General features: G+C 35.0%; 1 protein-coding gene across 1 annotated transcript; it reads right to left on the bottom strand.

Moving 5' to 3' along the window:
- Positions 1-14,132: 14,132 nt before the first annotated feature.
- Positions 14,133-17,826, bottom strand: LOC21386845 (short-chain dehydrogenase reductase 2a; the record flags this gene model as incomplete). Its single annotated transcript, XM_024164454.1, has 2 exons — positions 14,133-14,973; positions 17,816-17,826. Coding segments are annotated over 2 exons (852 nt in total), but the record flags the coding sequence as incomplete, so codon positions are not given.
- Between the last annotated feature and the right edge of the window lie 225 nt (positions 17,827-18,051).

The raw sequence follows: 18,051 nt of genomic DNA, 5'->3' as shown, positions 1-18,051 counted from the left end.
GTATAATAACATTCTCAGCTACCTATTTCATTATGTCTCCAAAATACAAGGAATAGGATTCAGGGTCTTGAAATCCGTACCGAGTAAATCAAAAGACATAAATCCATAAATAGGAGTTTGTTAAGAACTCAGGATTAAGATCATCCTATATATGACCATCGGTAGACTCAATTAGAATTTCTATGCTAAACAGAAATTATTAGAAATTCATATTGTGTCTGTGTCCTTGTTCCACATAATCTTATTATGTGAAATACACTCATTCAATATCTCGTCATATTAACAATGCGGATAACACCGTTCCATTCTAAATGGGAATGACATGTATTAATAATGTTTTAATTAAAGATTCTGAACTTTAATTAAATTCATCATGAACAATATTTTTTATTATTATCCTTAAACACTATCCTCTCGTATATAACACTTATATACTGTGTTTAAGGTTACATAAACAATCACGGAATTTTCATTTGATATTCATAAAATATTCATAAATATATGCACATAAAATGATGAATAAACTCTTTTATTAATTAAATAATAAATATCCTATTACATTTCATGCTTCTAGGACACTATTCCCAACAGGCCGGGCCTTGGCCCAGGCCCTTCACGGGCCGACCTAACAAATTGTATTTTTTTAAAAGTTAATCAAAAAAAGAAAATATAGCATATGCCCCCAAAAGATGTGATTTTATTGAATTGACATAATAGGAATAAGTACACATAAATGACTGCCTCGTTAAAAACCTTGCCAAGTAAAACCTGTGGGGAGATCAGGACAAAACCTTAGTGAAGAAAAAAAGAGTGCAGTAGGAATAGTAAATTACAAATCTAAGTGCTTCTAGAAGATTATGTTATTTATAAGTTAGAAAAATATTCTTGCATTGAATCATCAATGCACTGTTGTTTTCATCTTCTGGCATCTTCCCAGTCTTTAATGCACATTATCCCCTCCAAGATATCTGGATGCATTTTGTTTCTCTTCTCGTCAAGAATTCGGTTGTTTACGCTAAATGCTTGCTCCGATGCTACCATTGACACTGGAGTTGTCAGAATGTCACGAGCTATTACGAACAGTGATGGAAAATAATCGGTCTTGCTCTTCCACCACTATAAGATGTCTAGTTTGTCGTCATCGATTACAAAATTTACTTCAAAACATTTTACTAGTTCGGTAGACACTTGTGTTGATGACGATCCTGCCGTTTTCTCTTTCTTCTTCAAGAAACTCCACGACGATCCTTTAGGCCCCGAACTGCTAGTTGACATCGAAGTTCCCTATTCTTTTTTACCTGTGTCGTATTTTACTTCAGCCAAACTAAATACATTTTCTAACATTCTCTTAGCGTCAGTAATAGTTAGTTGCATATTTATTCCTAAATTTTCTGCTGTGGCAGTCATCAATGAGTCAGTCCCATCTACTCCGCACCTAGGATCTAAAATGGTTGTTAATGCATATAACATAGGACAACCTGACCAATAACATTTAAATTTATTTTCCATTAACTTAACTTTGTCTCTAAAAAGTTATGTATCCCTATAATAAGAAAATGTTTCTGAAATATTAAATAGTTGATGTAAAGCTAAATGTGTAGTAGGATAATAAACTCCAGAAAGTAATTCAGTAGCATTGTAAAAAACTTCTAGAAATTTAAAAAAAAATACTCACCAATCTGCCAATCTGTATCAAAAATTAAAAGTTGGTCGTTCTTACTTTTTACATACGTCGTGATAAGCTGTGAATACGGGAGTGTTGCCTTCAACATTAAATAAGTGGAATTCCACCTATGTCTCACGTAAGTTGGAAACTTTCTTGGGCGCATCTGACTGTTCGTGCAATATTATTTGAATTCTTAGGGCCGAGCTCTAGAACTAGATATGAATGATAAAGATTCTCTAATATTTGTTATATTAGATTAAATATGTTCAATTCCTGCCTAAACTACTAAATTGATTATGTGACATGCACACCATTGATGAAATTCCCCCCCCCCCCCCCCCAACCCCCCCCCCCCCCCCCCCCACGCTGGTTTCAAACTACGTTTAAACATGTTAATTGCAGCCGTGTTAACTGATACATTATTAAAAGTAATAGTTAAAACTTTATCTTCTATCCCATAAAACCCAAAAATTTCTATTATTGTACCAAAAATAGATGATGCGTTATGAGGATATGGACATAAATGAAAACTAATTATTATTTTTTGTAAAACACATTCGTCATCAACATAACGCGTCGTGACACATAAATATCCAGTTTTATTGCACCCCTCCCATATATTAGAAGTGCAAGAGACAGTAGCCTTAAAAGTCCTAAAATTATCAACAAGAGATTGTCTCATTGCATAAAACACTTTCATGCAATCAGAACGAGTTGTGTTTCTACTTACCCGTTTAAATTATGGGCAGAAGACCGTCTGGATGAATTCTTCGAACGACGCAGCATCTGCAAAAGAAAGAGGCAATTCGACACTAGCTAGAAATTTAGGTAGTGCCTCACGAGCACATTGTGCATCGTATGTAAAATTTTGTAACCCCTGTGATGTGAGCGATAGTGTTTGTTGGTGGGAGTCCACACTCCTACCTTGGTGCAACGGTAGACATACTTTTCAATGTTTATCCAGATGACCTGTACCCCTACCCTTTTTATTAGAAAGTGTTTTTTACAATACTTACATACCGCACGAATTTCTATTTCACCTGTTTTTAGATTTGGTTGGGACTCCTCGGTGAAATGCTGCCATGCTGGAGAAGTTCGCCGTCTTTTTTCCCTACTGCGTTCTCCAGCTTCCTCATTGTTTACTGAAGCATTATCTACCGGAGCATTTTCTGGTTCAGTGGGGTTGGGAGGCATCATTTCATCCTCCAAAAATGCCTCATCGCCAAGCTCAGGAAGAGCAGTTAAATCAGGGAAGTTTAATGCGATCATTTTTTGAAAATTGATTGAACTTAAACTTTGTAAATGAAAGAGTAAGAAAATAAGTGATCGCGAGAAAAAAGCTTAGAATCAAAATCAAAGAGACAAGATGAGAGATAGAATGAGAGTTGGATGAGAGGTTGAGAGTGAATTGTTGTGTGGGATTTAGGGAGGCCTGTACGGACCAACGGGGAGGCCCGTCACGGGCCGATCGTTGGACCGACCGTTGAACTCCCATAGGGCCCAACGGTCACATTTAGAACGGTCTGCGGGCCGTTTGTTAAGAGTAAGGGATAAAAATAAGATTTTTCTCTTTCCAATTTAATCATACATGAAGGGGCCAAGGCCCAATATAGACAAGATGGGCCCGTACTAAAGGCCGGGCCCAAGTAATTCCCGCTTGCAGAGGAGAATGAGAAGAAGATTGTGTAGCTACTTCTAGGGCTGAGTCTGATCCTGCACAGAGACGTTGAACAGTGACTTTGTAAATGAAAGAGTAAGAAAATAAGTGATCGCGAGAAAAAAGCTTAGAATCAAAATCAAAGAGACAAGATGAGAGATAGAATGAGAGTTGGATGAGAGGTTGAGAGTGAATTGTTGTGTGGGATTTAGGGAGGCCTGTACGGACCAACGGGGAGGCCCGTCACGGGCCGATCGTTGGACCGACCGTTGAACTCCCATAGGGCCCAACGGTCACATTTAGAACGGTCTGCGGGCCGTTTGGCGGGTTGTTTTGCGGGCCTGGGCCGGGCCGAATCCAGGTTTGGGCCGAACTGTGCTTGGGCCGGGCCGCGGGCCTTCACGGGCTGAGAAGCCGACGCCCAGCCCTAGCCCGTTATACATGTCGGGCCGGCACGGCCGTAACAGTAGCGTACCGGGCCGGGCCGAATCCGGCACTATTACGGGCTGGGCCGGGCCGTTCATGGACGGCTTGGCCCATTTGACAACACTACATCTGTCCCTCTGATGGGTTAGCATTGTACTGTTTATCAATATTTTAAGGAAATGCAATTTTCCTTTCAAAAAAATTATAGCCGTAATAATATTCCTTAATGGTTTTTTGCTAGAAAAATAATATTCCTTAATGGTTAAACTATAACGAATAATGCTAATTAAAGCGAAAGAACAGCATTCGTATGCATTAATGAGTAAATAATACCCAATGGCCTATTAGGATGAGATCATATGATCCACATTGAGGATTACGCAATTGTGTATGTATATCATTAGGAATTTAGAATACAAATTATTAGACGTGCACGTACACATATGATCGATAATTCTTTGTGTGTTTGTGTGCGTGTATTGTATGTATGTGTATATATATATATATGCATATATATATATATATATATATTTATATAATTGCCACGCGCATAACTTCATGACTTCAAGTTAAATAGTTACATCCCCACGGCCCCACTTATGTAACGTATACCTACTCTACGAATAATTTAATTTCGGATAAAATCATTTTGGTACTATGTGTTATAGTGAAACATACTTTTAGTACCTTATGGTTTTCATAATATTAAAATAGTACCTTTAAGTTTTTAAAAATCATATTTTTAATACCCTAAAGCTGATTTTTGAGACGTAAAGTGGCATTAGTATCATTCTATTTAATTAACAAAAACTAGTAAATCTAGAAAAACTCATGATTTTTTTTATTTTGTTATTTTCTTTTAAATATTTTAATGTTTCAAAATGTTTTCAAAATTTTTTTTGTAAAATATTGATTTCTATTTAATTAATAAGAATAGTAGTTTGGGCATTACATGTTCTAAAAATTAATTTCAGAGTATCAATAAAATGTTTTTAAAAATGTCGAGGTACCGTTTTAATATTATAGAAAATACAGGATACCAAAAATATGTTTCGCTATAATAGAATGTACCAAAATTATTTTATTCCATTTAATTTCATCCTTTTCAACCTCCAAGAAAAAGGGACAATAAATTAGAAAAAAGAAATCGCCATTAGGATATGCAACCACTAAAAAAGAAACTAATTCATTATTATCACATTACATTACATTATAATGTTACTATTATTAGATGAAAAGTATCCTGAGTTTTCACGTGAGTCGAGAAATGTTCGCTTGGGGTTAGCCGCTGATGGTTTCAATCCTTTCGGGAACATGAGCCTCTCATACAGTATGTGGCGAGTCTGGTATGAGGTTAGTACTTATTTTTTGACTTCATTATCGTATTTATATGTTTGTGATTCTTGTTCTGGGTGGCACATCTTGCAGCTATGGTGTGCCGAAATCTTTTAAAGTTGTTTTTTTATAGGTTTTGATTTTTAGATCATATGAAAAATAAGTCGTTATGTTGCCGAAATTTAGTTAGAATTTAAGAATTTTAATAAATGTAATTTATTTGACAGGCCAGTACGGAGACCCAAGAGCCGATGTCTACTATAGACAATTGGGCGGACATGCATCGTCGCGGGGACTCTTGGGTTAATACCCAAGCGGAACAAACTTTCGTAAGTATTTTTACTTTTCATATTAAATTTTTTTATATTGAAATAGTGGTTTTATAACACGTAAAAATAATTATAATGTCTTATTATGTAGAACACCCTGGAAGAGGAGAGACAAATGCAGATATTACAGACTACTTCAAGCTCGACTAGACCCCCCCTTGACGAGCATGGGGTTTTAGAGCAAGTTATTGGCATGCGTAGAGGACATAAGATAGGAGTAGGTCCGACGCTCTCCCAAAAGCATTACTCCGGGGCTTCTCCTTCATCTGCTGGTTCATTCTCGGACGCAACATCATCGGCTCAACCTGACCCACATATGGATCGTTATTTAAAGAAATCATACTGGAACAAATGAAGATTTATGATAATCAGGTGAAAATGTTAGAGTTGGTGTCTAAATTGCAGCCCAACATCCAATTACCTACGATTGCTCGTCCAGAACCAGTTGACCTAGACGCTCCTCTGCCTCCTTCAGATGATGACAGTCATGATGATGATTCAGCTGTTGGCGATGCTGCAAACTTAGACGAATAGTTCCGTTATATGTTCTATTTTATTTTTCCCTTTATTTAGACTTTTATATTTTTTTGAACATTATATATGCACTTCATGTAGTATTCATAATATATTTTATAAATTTATTTAGATTTATTATTTTTAATATTAATTTATATTTCACTTTTCATGTATCTTAATAAATTATATTCAGTATGTAACATAATAATGTTTAATTAAAATTATTAAAAATTATTTAATTGCCATTTTTAAAAAAATTGAAAAAAAAATTTACTTTAGTTTTTTGCGACGACTTTTTATACTTGTCATCGTAAAAAAGGAAGATTATTTGTGACGACATTTTGAAATTTTTCGTCGCAAAAAATATTATATCACGAGAATTTCACAACGGCGTATTAGTGACGCTTATCGTCGCAAAAAAAAATATGTCGTCGCAAATATATTTGCGACGACACTGTGGCGTCGCAAAAAAAGTTTTTGCGACTAATTTTTTACAACGACATATCTGCGACGACATGTTATCGCCAAAACGATTATTTGCGACGACACTGGGATTTTTGCGACGACTTATTGTCGTTGTAAAAACCCCTTTTTCTTGTAGTGGTACACGGTAAAAAAATCTTTTCACTGCTATTTACTTCAAATATTTTAAATTTTACTATTTACTTAATTTAGTTTCAATGATATTTATAACAATTTCTACCATTTATATATCATGAAAATGTGATTTAATGAACTCCAGAATTTATTAAATATGCATATACAGACCTAGACACTTTTTTAAATTTGATGTTCAAAATGGTGTCTAACCAATCATGTCATGACAAATCATTTATGAAATTTAAAATGTTTTTTTAAATGGGTTTTCAGACTTTAATTTTTTTAGTCCGCTAATTGATATGTCAAAATATAATTAGTTAGACACCATTTTAGATACCAAAAATTAACCAAGTAACCTTAATATATAGATATACATATGCATATTTATGATGGTATATTTTCACAACATTTAGAGGTACATTGTATTTTTTTTTTTTTGTAATATAGCATAATTGTTTTTTTCAAAAAAAAAAAGCAGAGAAAGAAGTAAATATACAAAATGATCACTTTAATCTATATTGAAGATATGTCTTTAATTTAACAATAATGTCAATCTATCCATTTTGTGATTATTGAGATAATATGTGGGTAGTTATAAATTTGTATTAGTGATTTTAATGGTAGCTAACAAAGAATATGAATGTCATTACACGTAATTTCATATACTTATGTGTAAATATTACGACTTATTGACATTCATTTATCTATCTCCTGCATAATAGACATATGATGTATTAAATTAAAAAAGAACATTTTCCCCTAGAGAAAATTATTAAACTTACCTTTAAAAGTGTACCGGTATAAATTATTATCCCTTACTCTTAATTATTACTATTTTATTAATATAATTATTTAACTAAAAAATATATTAATTAAGAGTAAGGGATAAAAATAAGATTTTTCTCTTTCCAATTTAATCATACATGAAGGGGCCAAGGCCCAATATAGACAAGATGGGCCCGTACTAAAGGCCGGGCCCAAGTAATTCCCGCTTGCAGAGGAGAATGAGAAGAAGATTGTGTAGCTACTTCTAGGGCTGAGTCTGATCCCGCACAGAGACGGCTTTGAGTGACTTAGCGACCATGCTCTCCGGCGACACACCTCCCAATCAGACCATTTACATTAAGAATCTCAACGAGAAGATCAAGAAAGAAGGTAATTATTTCCCTATCAAAACCCCCCCATTCCATTTGTTTGGCTCCCGAGAATTGTAAGGAAAATATCAACAAGGTCCAAATTTTTTTTTATTCCTTTTTGTCTCGTCTCTACTCAGCTCTAATTTCGTAATAATCTGGACTTTGCAAGAGGAATTTTCCTTTTTTTGTTTTTTACAATACATTTATGATTTGGAGGAAATGCAATTTTCCTTTCAAAAAAATTATAGCCGTAATAATATTCCTTAATGGTTTTTTGCTAGAAAAATAATATTCCTTAATGGTTAAACTATAACGAATAATGCTAATTAAAGCGAAAGAACAGCATTCGTATGCATTAATGAGTAAATAATACCCAATGGCCTATTAGGATGAGATCATATGATCCACATTGAGGATTACGCAATTGTGTATGTATATCATTAGGAATTTAGAATACAAATTATTAGACGTGCACGTACACATATGATCGATAATTCTTTGTGTGTTTGTGTGCGTGTATTGTATGTATGTGTATATATATATATATGCATATATATATATATATATATATTTATATAATTGCCACGCGCATAACTTCATGACTTCAAGTTAAATAGTTACATCCCCACGGCCCCACTTATGTAACGTATACCTACTCTACGAATAATTTAATTTCGGATAAAATCATTTTGGTACTATGTGTTATAGTGAAACATACTTTTAGTACCTTATGGTTTTCATAATATTAAAATAGTACCTTTAAGTTTTTAAAAATCATATTTTTAATACCCTAAAGCTGATTTTTGAGACGTAAAGTGGCATTAGTATCATTCTATTTAATTAACAAAAACTAGTAAATCTAGAAAAACTCATGATTTTTTTTATTTTGTTATTTTCTTTTAAATATTTTAATGTTTCAAAATGTTTTCAAAATTTTTTTTGTAAAATATTGATTTCTATTTAATTAATAAGAATAGTAGTTTGGGCATTACATGTTCTAAAAATTAATTTCAGAGTATCAATAAAATGTTTTTAAAAATGTCGAGGTACCGTTTTAATATTATAGAAAATACAGGATACCAAAAATATGTTTCGCTATAATAGAATGTACCAAAATTATTTTATTCCATTTAATTTCATCCTTTTCAACCTCCAAGAAAAAGGGACAATAAATTAGAAAAAAGAAATCGCCATTAGGATATGCAACCACTAAAAAAGAAACTAATTCATTATTATCACATTACATTACATTATAATGTTACTATTATTAGTATTATTATTATAATGTTCGTTCCTCCATATATATATATATATATATATATTATAATATTAATAAGTTTTGTTCATCTCATACTGGCCGTTATTGTTCTTCGATCCAGATAACTGGCTAGCTTCCAATTACATGAGTTTTCTCTCGGAGCATGCACATTATATGATCTCAATAATCAGTTATGTTTATTGATTTTTTTTCGAGGGAATGCATATAGAAGTGATGTATATATATGCATATGTATAAAAATATATATATATATATAATGTATGTATGTATGCATGCATGCGTTTAGTCCATTTTTCTAGCTGTATTTGTTGAAAAGTAACCTGTAGTACTCGTCACCAATATATCAAATATGCGAATCAATTTAGTCATGATAATTTATGAATATCCGGTACATTATTCCCAATTACCATATATTAATTAAGAGAAGCCGAGAAGACAGATTTCTTTGTTCCTTGCAAAAACTAAGATGAATTGATCTCATATATATAATTCTTTTATACTTTAGGAAGACGTACGAAAACAGACCAATTTTATATACACACACTTCAAAAATTCAGATGGGCAACACAGCATGCGGCAAAGAGCGGTCCCACTGCTCCTTAGGCCCACTCAGCCACAGCCGAACAATAATCTCATGATCATCATCACCACTAACAAACACCGTGAGCCACGTGTCGAAATACTCCCGCAACCGAGTCATGATCCCATCCTCGAGGGTCCACACGTGTGCCCAATATGGTCAATGACCATCCGATCCCCGCCATCCCTCGACGATCACACGGTCAGCAAAGGCCGTGATGTTCCTGGGCTTGAATTTGAACTCCGAGGGATTTGACTTCCCGGTCAACGTCCTCATCATGTGTTGGCAATTTGGAGGTCCATGGAACCACCACTCAAGATCACTCGCCACAACTCTTGAAATGGTCTCCGTGTCATTGCTCGCAAAAGCCTTGTAAAACCCCTTCACGGTTTTTCTGTTCCCGGCTGCGACCGGTTCGAGCTCCGCCGCCAGAAGCTCACCGAGTGATGTTCCCTTTCCGGTCATTGATTCGCCATCGTTGATCAGAAAACTTTAATAAAATGCGGTTTGGTGATCATTATAATTAGTAATATGTTGTGCATGGGAGGATTAGCTTGTCGAAATTAATTACTTACATAAATTTGGAGGGACGAGGTATATATAGTCAACCTAGGGCAATAATATATTATTGGTTGATATTCAATTGATGGTCACGATTTTTCTCTTTTGTTTAAAGTTGAAGATCGGATGGTCCAGATAACTTTCCCATTTTGAGGATGAAACCTGAATTTATTATATTGATTGAGTATATTCTTTGCCGGGGGGAAGGTATGAATCTAGAACGTAACTAAAGACAAGTTTTTGGATGCGAATTTGTTAGATTATTAGAAAATAAATATTCTCGAAACTTCTCCAGCTTCAATAGGTCTTTCTTTTTCTTTTCTTTTTTTGTTTTCTTTACTAGCTAAAGCAACCTCTTTTTTATAAATAAAATAGCTGAAAACAACCCTTCAATGAACCCAAATTGCAACGAGCCCAAATTGACGAAAACATTTAATATACTGTAAAGAAATAATCGATCAATTTAAAACAGTGTGCATCTATTAAATAATTAACGCGGGCGGCAATTTTTCTGTAGAGCAATTGGTACTTTTACCTATAGATAAACAGATATAGATCAATTAATACCATGTAAAGTACTGAAATTATATAATCTGCATATACAATATCTTGCAAAGTTGCAACAAATTAGACAAAATAAGCTTTATATATCAGTGTGGGTTTCACGCAGAATTTTTACAAACGAGTGTTTCTATATAATTAGGAATACCAAGTTATGATATATATATATATATATATATATATATTATCTGAGGGAAACGAAATTACAATAGGTAAGCTGAAAATGAATCAAGCCATTGGCGCGCATAAGATATTGTAGTGTCCTATACAGGCTGCATTACCTTTGCCCTTCAACCATTTGGTCAAAAAAAGCTCATTTTATTGGAAAAAAAAAAAAAGAAAGTAAAGAAGGTTCGATCATGTTGTGGAGTAAGTCATTATGCGCAATTATTAAGAAATTTTTAGGATTGACCATCCGAGTAGCGACATGACGACACGATTTGAAATTCACACAAAGTTAGCAGGTTTGAGTTTGCTATAAATGAGTTTAAGTCATAATCGGGTTGACACAATTAACATGATTAATAAATGGGATGGGTTAGGGTTGACCTCCTAACACAAAGTGACACGAATTGACATGATTAACTATATGTGTTATATGTAATCTAATGATATGTGATATAACATGAAAGTTTATATGACATATTAAATACAAATAATGTGAATTTTAATATTTGTATGTAAAATTCATTTATTTTTCTTAAAGGAAAAGATAAATTGACCAATAAACATGTCTTGACCTTGTTAAATAAGTCATTATTATATTAGTTATTTATTCAATATATTAATTTAAACATGTTATATGGATTGACACGATTAATACGGTTAATAAATGGGTCGTGTTTGGATTAACATTTTTAAAACGTTTAATAAATAGGCCGTGTTTGGGTTGATATTTTTTTACACGATTAATAAACGGGTTGACACGAACATAACCCACTAACACGAATTGCTACCTTTAGAAATTGTCTATTATATATACATACTTTTGTATCTGATATAATTTTAATCAGATCTAATAATAAGAAATTAATTCTACCGATAAAGAGACCCTATCAAAGAACCACAGTTGTCATACATTGACATACACAAATGACAAAACTCATCTCAAATTAATTTGGACTAATTAGATGCTCATCCCGTTGGCACATCGTATACGTACAAACGTAAATATGTGTACAAGTATATGCATATATATTAAATGGTTTTTGTGTTTTGGATAAAACATATTGAGTTCGCGTCACGAAAGAGGAAAATTACGAATCCCTTTTGAACTTTTAAAGAAAACAGAGACGGGGAGAGAGAAAAAAACTGTTACTTGTAAAGATTACCGCTATGCTATTAGTGTTAGAAGGGGCCTTATTAAGGGATAATTGCAAAATTACCCCTTATAACAGCCATGCTTTTAATATTGATCTCCAAATAATGACTCTTTATAAATGTTCCTTTGGAAGTGCTGGTCAAGGGTCACAATATATATGTTACTAAAAATGTCCCCACCACTTAAAGAGGTAATCTACCATATTACCACTTGTAATCTACTGGATGTTGCTGAAAGACGATCTCCAATCCGCCACACCGCCCACCAAAACCAAGCATCTCCAATCGTAGCACCGACCACCAAGAGGAATTTGGTCTATTATTTTTTTGTAATTTACCATATTAATTTTTATTTTAAACTAAAAAATAACTGGCCATCTCTAGTAACTAGTCTGGTGGTTGGAGAAGAAACTGATTATTTTTCATCATCTTGACATCTACCATATTATTTTTATTTTCAATTATAAAATTTTCGATTATCTTTGGTCTCTACCAGGCTATTTTTTTATTTACATAAACATTGGTTAGAAATTAGTCCAAAATTTTTTTAAAACAATTACAGACCGAATCTAGTTGGACCAGTTTTGTTACCGCTATGGCAACAAGGATCTTGGTTGGGCCAGATCTCTGGTGAAGACGATCAGTGACCACAGAAGGAGGTCAAAGATCTGAAGGTGGAGAATAGAGATCTAGAGGAGGAGGAGCAGGAGCAGGAGATCCGACAACATCTTGTCTTGGCAAAGCCAGATCTGGTCGTCAAGACCGACGCTATTGAATCTCGAAGGGCAACTAGCGGCCATGGAAGACGACCATATAACAGCGATGGCACCGCAAGCTTTGTAGATTGCAACCTAGAAAGATGACCAGAAGACGGGCAGAGAGAGAGAGAACTAGCGGCCATGGAAGACGACCATATAACAGCGATGGCACCTCGAGGTTTATAGATTGCAACCAAGGAAGATGACCAGAAGACGGGGAGAGAGAGAAATTTCAAACAGAAAGAAAGTTGACAAATAAAAATATGTAGGGTTTCATTTGACGTAATTTAGTCATGTAAATTGAATGATCAAAGTACAAAAGATTTAGTTCTGAAAACACTAATAAAGGGGCAATTCTGATTACATGTTATTTTTAAGAGTCAATCCCAGAATTTTTCCTTAGTTAAATTAGAGGCGTTAATTGGGTATCGATTATTGCCATATTCGAAACTTTTTCAAAATATTTGCAACTAAATTTTTAAAAGTTTCAGAGTATATATAAGTTCTGAAGTACTCTACACCTTGTGGTGGAGTCACACTAATTGGAACATTATACCCTTTAATGATTGGGGTTTTTCTCCCTTCAAACCCTCGTTCTTTCTCTTTCTCTCTCTCCTAACGCCTCTCCTCTATTTGTTGTTGCACTAGCCTCTCATGCCATTGTCTTGTTCTCAACAATGTCTCCTCCACTTGTTGTTGACTTATTGCTCTTGCTTTTTCGATGATGTATCTCCGATATTCAGGGGCTGCACGAAGCAGATCTCAGATCTTTGCGCTAAGATCGATCTCTTCTTCACGAAGGAGATATCAGTGTTTTTCTCTATGCAAGTCCTCACGCAGAGATCAATCCCCTTCAAGCAGAGGCACTTGATCCATTTCGCGCGGAGGAAATCTTCGTGCTCTTCTTAAGATTGAGATCCTTCGCACAAAAGAGATAGTTGCGAGGAAAAAATATCCACCCATAGGGGATATCTCAAATCTCCAACAACCCTGCGCTGGGTTGCTAGCGATTTTCCGAGGGAGGAGGTCTTTTTTTAAAGATTTTTTTCATATTTTTTTATAAGTTCCAACAAGAAAACCGACGGAATCATATTATAGGACAACCATCAATTGCCAGATTTTTGGGTATCATGGTGGACTATCATTAGGATAACGACAGCTGATTAATGATGACAGAAAAGTATCACAATAGGATACCGGACCGGAGCTGCCGGTTGCCTTTTTTTTCTGTGTTTATCTTTTTTGGCATTTAGGAAGATCGTGAAGTCAGTGTATGTTTGGGCTATAATATTTTATTGCGGGTCACATTAATATATACCATTTCCCTTTTTGAATACTTATGATTAAGTTCTTTTTTGTGATGATCAGATAATCTCTTTGACCGTAAATATTAGCTATCACGATAAATTTACAAAACCCCGCAATTTTTTGAGGAAGTATACCCACCATCAACAACAAGGTTATGACCACTCACATACTTTGATTCATCACTTGCAAGATAAAGAGCAGCCTCCGCTATATCTTGAGCTTTGAGAGTTGCACCCTTCAGATTGGCCAGGCCTCTCACGAACTCTTCCATCTTCTCCACTTTATTTTCTTCTTTATCAGACGGTATTCCTAAATCCACGTCCCTATCAAAATCATCATTATCATAACTCCTCCATGCATTTATCAACATGGAAGTCGCCACCCCAAAGGGAGAAATGCAGTTAACCCTAATCCCATACCGGCCGAGCTCGCAGGCCGCATTTTTTGTCAGCCCCACCACGGCGTGCTTTGACGCGGTGTAAGCATGCGGCCCAAGGCCTCCCATGACGCCGGCGACGCTCGCCGTTGAAATGATGCAGCCGCTTCTCCGTGGGACCATAACCCTAGCCGCGTGCTTCATACCCAGGGCGGTTCCTCGGACGTTGAGCCGCATGATCCGGTCAAGCTCGTCGGCGTCGAGATCGAGGATGCTCCTTGTTGATTTGATCTGGTTTCCGAGAACTCCGGCGTTGTTGAAGAGAATGTCTAGCCGGCCGTGGTGGGAAATGGTCGAGTTGATAAGGTTTTGGATGTCGTCTTCTGAGGTCACGTCGCAGTGTACGTAGACTGCTAATGGAGATAATGATTCGGCTAAAATAGTGCCGTTGGCGTCGTCGATGTCGGCGATGACTACTTTGGCTCCGTGTTTGGCGAAGAGTCTCACTGTTGCCTCGCCAATTCCTCTCGCGCCGCCCGTCACAATCGCTACTTTTCCCTCCAACCTATACGTACAAATTTGTGTAGTAAAACGCATCATTTCAAAATGTAAGGTATACTTTTTATATAAAAGCAAATTGCAGAGTATACGAAAGGTAAATAAAGGTTTTAGCTTAATTGTTACTCACAAAAGACCACCTCTTAATACACACACACACACACACACACACACAAAGCACGCATTGAAAAGGAAAAAGAAAAATATAACATATAGACTTACCTCTTGTGTAAGTGAGAGCAATTAATAGTACTTGTAGTACTGCCTGCTATTACGTGATGAGGATTTACTTGAGCAGGCTGCATTGATCAACTTATAGAGAGAGAGAGAGAGAGAGAGAGAGAGAGAGAGGTGAAGAACATTAGAAAAAACGAATGGGCTTTATAAAGCATAAGGTTTCCGTGGCAACTCTCTTCAATTATTGGCGTGTCCTCCTTAAACTGCTAACTTTATTCCAACTTCCAACCTCAATATAGTACGTCTTTTCCATAGTTTTCCCGTCTCAATTTGTAAATAATGATGACAAAGACGAAACCTATCACCAATAGTTATAGGAACACGGACTATTTAATTTATCATAGTGCCAATTTCTCTTTGGCCTACTTTACTACTTAAGTTTCGATATATCGTACTAAACCTTATCCCGACCTTACCTTGTATATTGTGTGAAAAAACGTCCTCTGTCTGATACTTTAAACAGTAGTACTTATGATCTGAAGGATATGATATTTTGTAATTCATATAATGCTTGTGATCTTCACATAGACATAGTTGAGCTTTTCGTAGAAGCAACAATAAAATGCATTTTGGTGTGCTATCTTATCCCTCCGGGGCTCTTCTGTTGTTTTAATAAAAAGAAAGGTTATTGTGATACTCTGGTCCTAAATTTTTAATTTTCGCATAACTTCCCCAATTTTTATTTTTTTAACAATTGTGATCCTTAATATTAAAGTTGACGTAATTTCTAAAATTCAATAGAGATATATTCACATTCCTATAGCATGTATAATAACTAAAAGTTCTGCAAATAATGACATTAAGTGCAAAATACTCTAATCTCATTCGACAATAGTGAAGGAACATTTTGCACATAGAGTACCTATATTTTGGTGGAAATTTTCAAGTTTATGACAAGTTGGAACTATGTTCACCTTAAGTAAATTTCGGAAATCCTTTGTTAATTTTAGTGTCAGATACCAAAACTATCAAAAATAAAAGTTTGGAGATTAATCCGTCAGAATTAGAAATTCGGAGATCAAAGTATCACAACGTTCATGTTCAAGACTAACAATGCAAATAATAAAAAGAACTAATTAACGTATGAGAACACAACCAACCCAACTAGCTATCTATACACGTATATTAAGATAAATATTTACGTGACATGCACAACTTTCGTTATGGAGAGAGCTCTTTCCTTTCGGATATGGATTTGTAGTCCTTCTATAAAATAAGCAAACTTCAGGAAATCTGACGTTTGGTTAGAGGATTTAAATCATATAATTCGAACCATTTTTTATTTACGTGTATTTTTTGTGAGAGGAAATATTGTAGCGAACCACGAATCATTATTCGAATCAGAGAACGAATCCCTCTACCAAACACTATAAAATAAGCAAACTTCAGGAAATCTGACGTTTGGTTAGAGGATTTAAACCATATAATTCGAATCATTTTTTATTTACGTGTATCTTTTGTGAGAGAAAATACTGTAGCGAACCACGAATCATTATTCGAATCAGAGAACGAATCCCTCTACCAAACACCCTCAAGAGATTGTTCCAGGGCATATACGTATATAGTCTAATTTTGATTAGAATTTCGCTGACTTGTTATTCTGCAGAGGTGGCCATTTCTGTTTGGACCTTTTTGAACTTTTGCTGACATGTTGCCACGTCAGCATTCTGAATTATCAAGATATATATCTCCTTAGCGCTAGAAAGTAGGAATAGTTGTGAGATATATTCAAACAGTTATGCATGGCCACGGACGACATGCACGCGTAAGAAAAGTGCAGCAAGCAACAAAAAACCAGCTTTATCTTGTTATTAATGAGAGCAAGTCTGGAGGAATTCATAAACTTTTTTCCTCGTCCCTTTTTATTTTTCTCAAGAGGAATTTGAATATAATATGATTAAGTAAAACACAAACTGGTAAGTATATATTAACCGACTAAAATTACAAAACATTCTCATGGCAGCCTCTAATTCCTTCAACAAATTAATCCACCATTTACAGGGAGTTTGAAGTAAATAGCATATTTATTATAAATAATTAAAATAAATAGTAGATTTTAAAACTATTTGTAGTAAATAGTAATAAATTAAAATTTTATTTGATAAAGAAATCATTTTACGAGTTGTAAATAGAAAACTTACGTGGTAAAATCTTTTTATTAATCGTAATAAAAAATGTACACTACAACAATTAAGCCCATTTGTGATGACATTTTTTGTGACGACATTTGTCGTCGCAAATAATACTCTATTTACGATGACATGTCATCGCAAATACCTATCGTTAAATAAAATAACCATGTCGTCGCTAATAACTTCAATGACGTCGCAAATAATATTGGCGTGCAATTTTTAATGGCGCGGATTATTGGCGCCAAGGTAATCCGTTTTTTTGCGACGACAAGTCATCACTATTTGCGACGACATTTATCATCGCAAATAGTTTTACCTTATTTGCGACGACATTGTTTTACTGTCGTCGCAAATAATCTTATTTGACGATAAAGTAGGCGCGGGAAAAAATCATTAGTTGCGACGACTTTAAAATATTTGCTGCGAGAAAATATCGTCGCAAATATTTTAGTATTTGCGACGACATTTATATTAATTTACGACGATAATGTCGTCGCAAATATTTTAGTATTAGCGACGACATTTTAAATTTATTTGCGACAAATACGTCGTCGCAAATAACTCTAACCCAATATACCCATCTTCTTCTTCTTCATTTTCTCCCGACGCTCTCTCTCTCTCTCTTGTAAATCTCTCTCTCTCTCCTGCAATATCTCAGTCATAGCCTCCTCTTCCCGTCGCTGCCGCCGCCGCCCCCACTGCCGCCCTCTCCTTCT

This window comes from Morus notabilis, unplaced genomic scaffold, assembly GCF_000414095.1.
Source record: "Morus notabilis unplaced genomic scaffold, ASM41409v2 Scaffold859, whole genome shotgun sequence".
NCBI classification, from domain to species: Eukaryota; Viridiplantae; Streptophyta; class Magnoliopsida; order Rosales; family Moraceae; genus Morus; species Morus notabilis.
The sequence above is the reverse complement of the archived record's forward strand: the minus strand, read 5'-3'. Positions and strand labels throughout refer to the sequence as shown.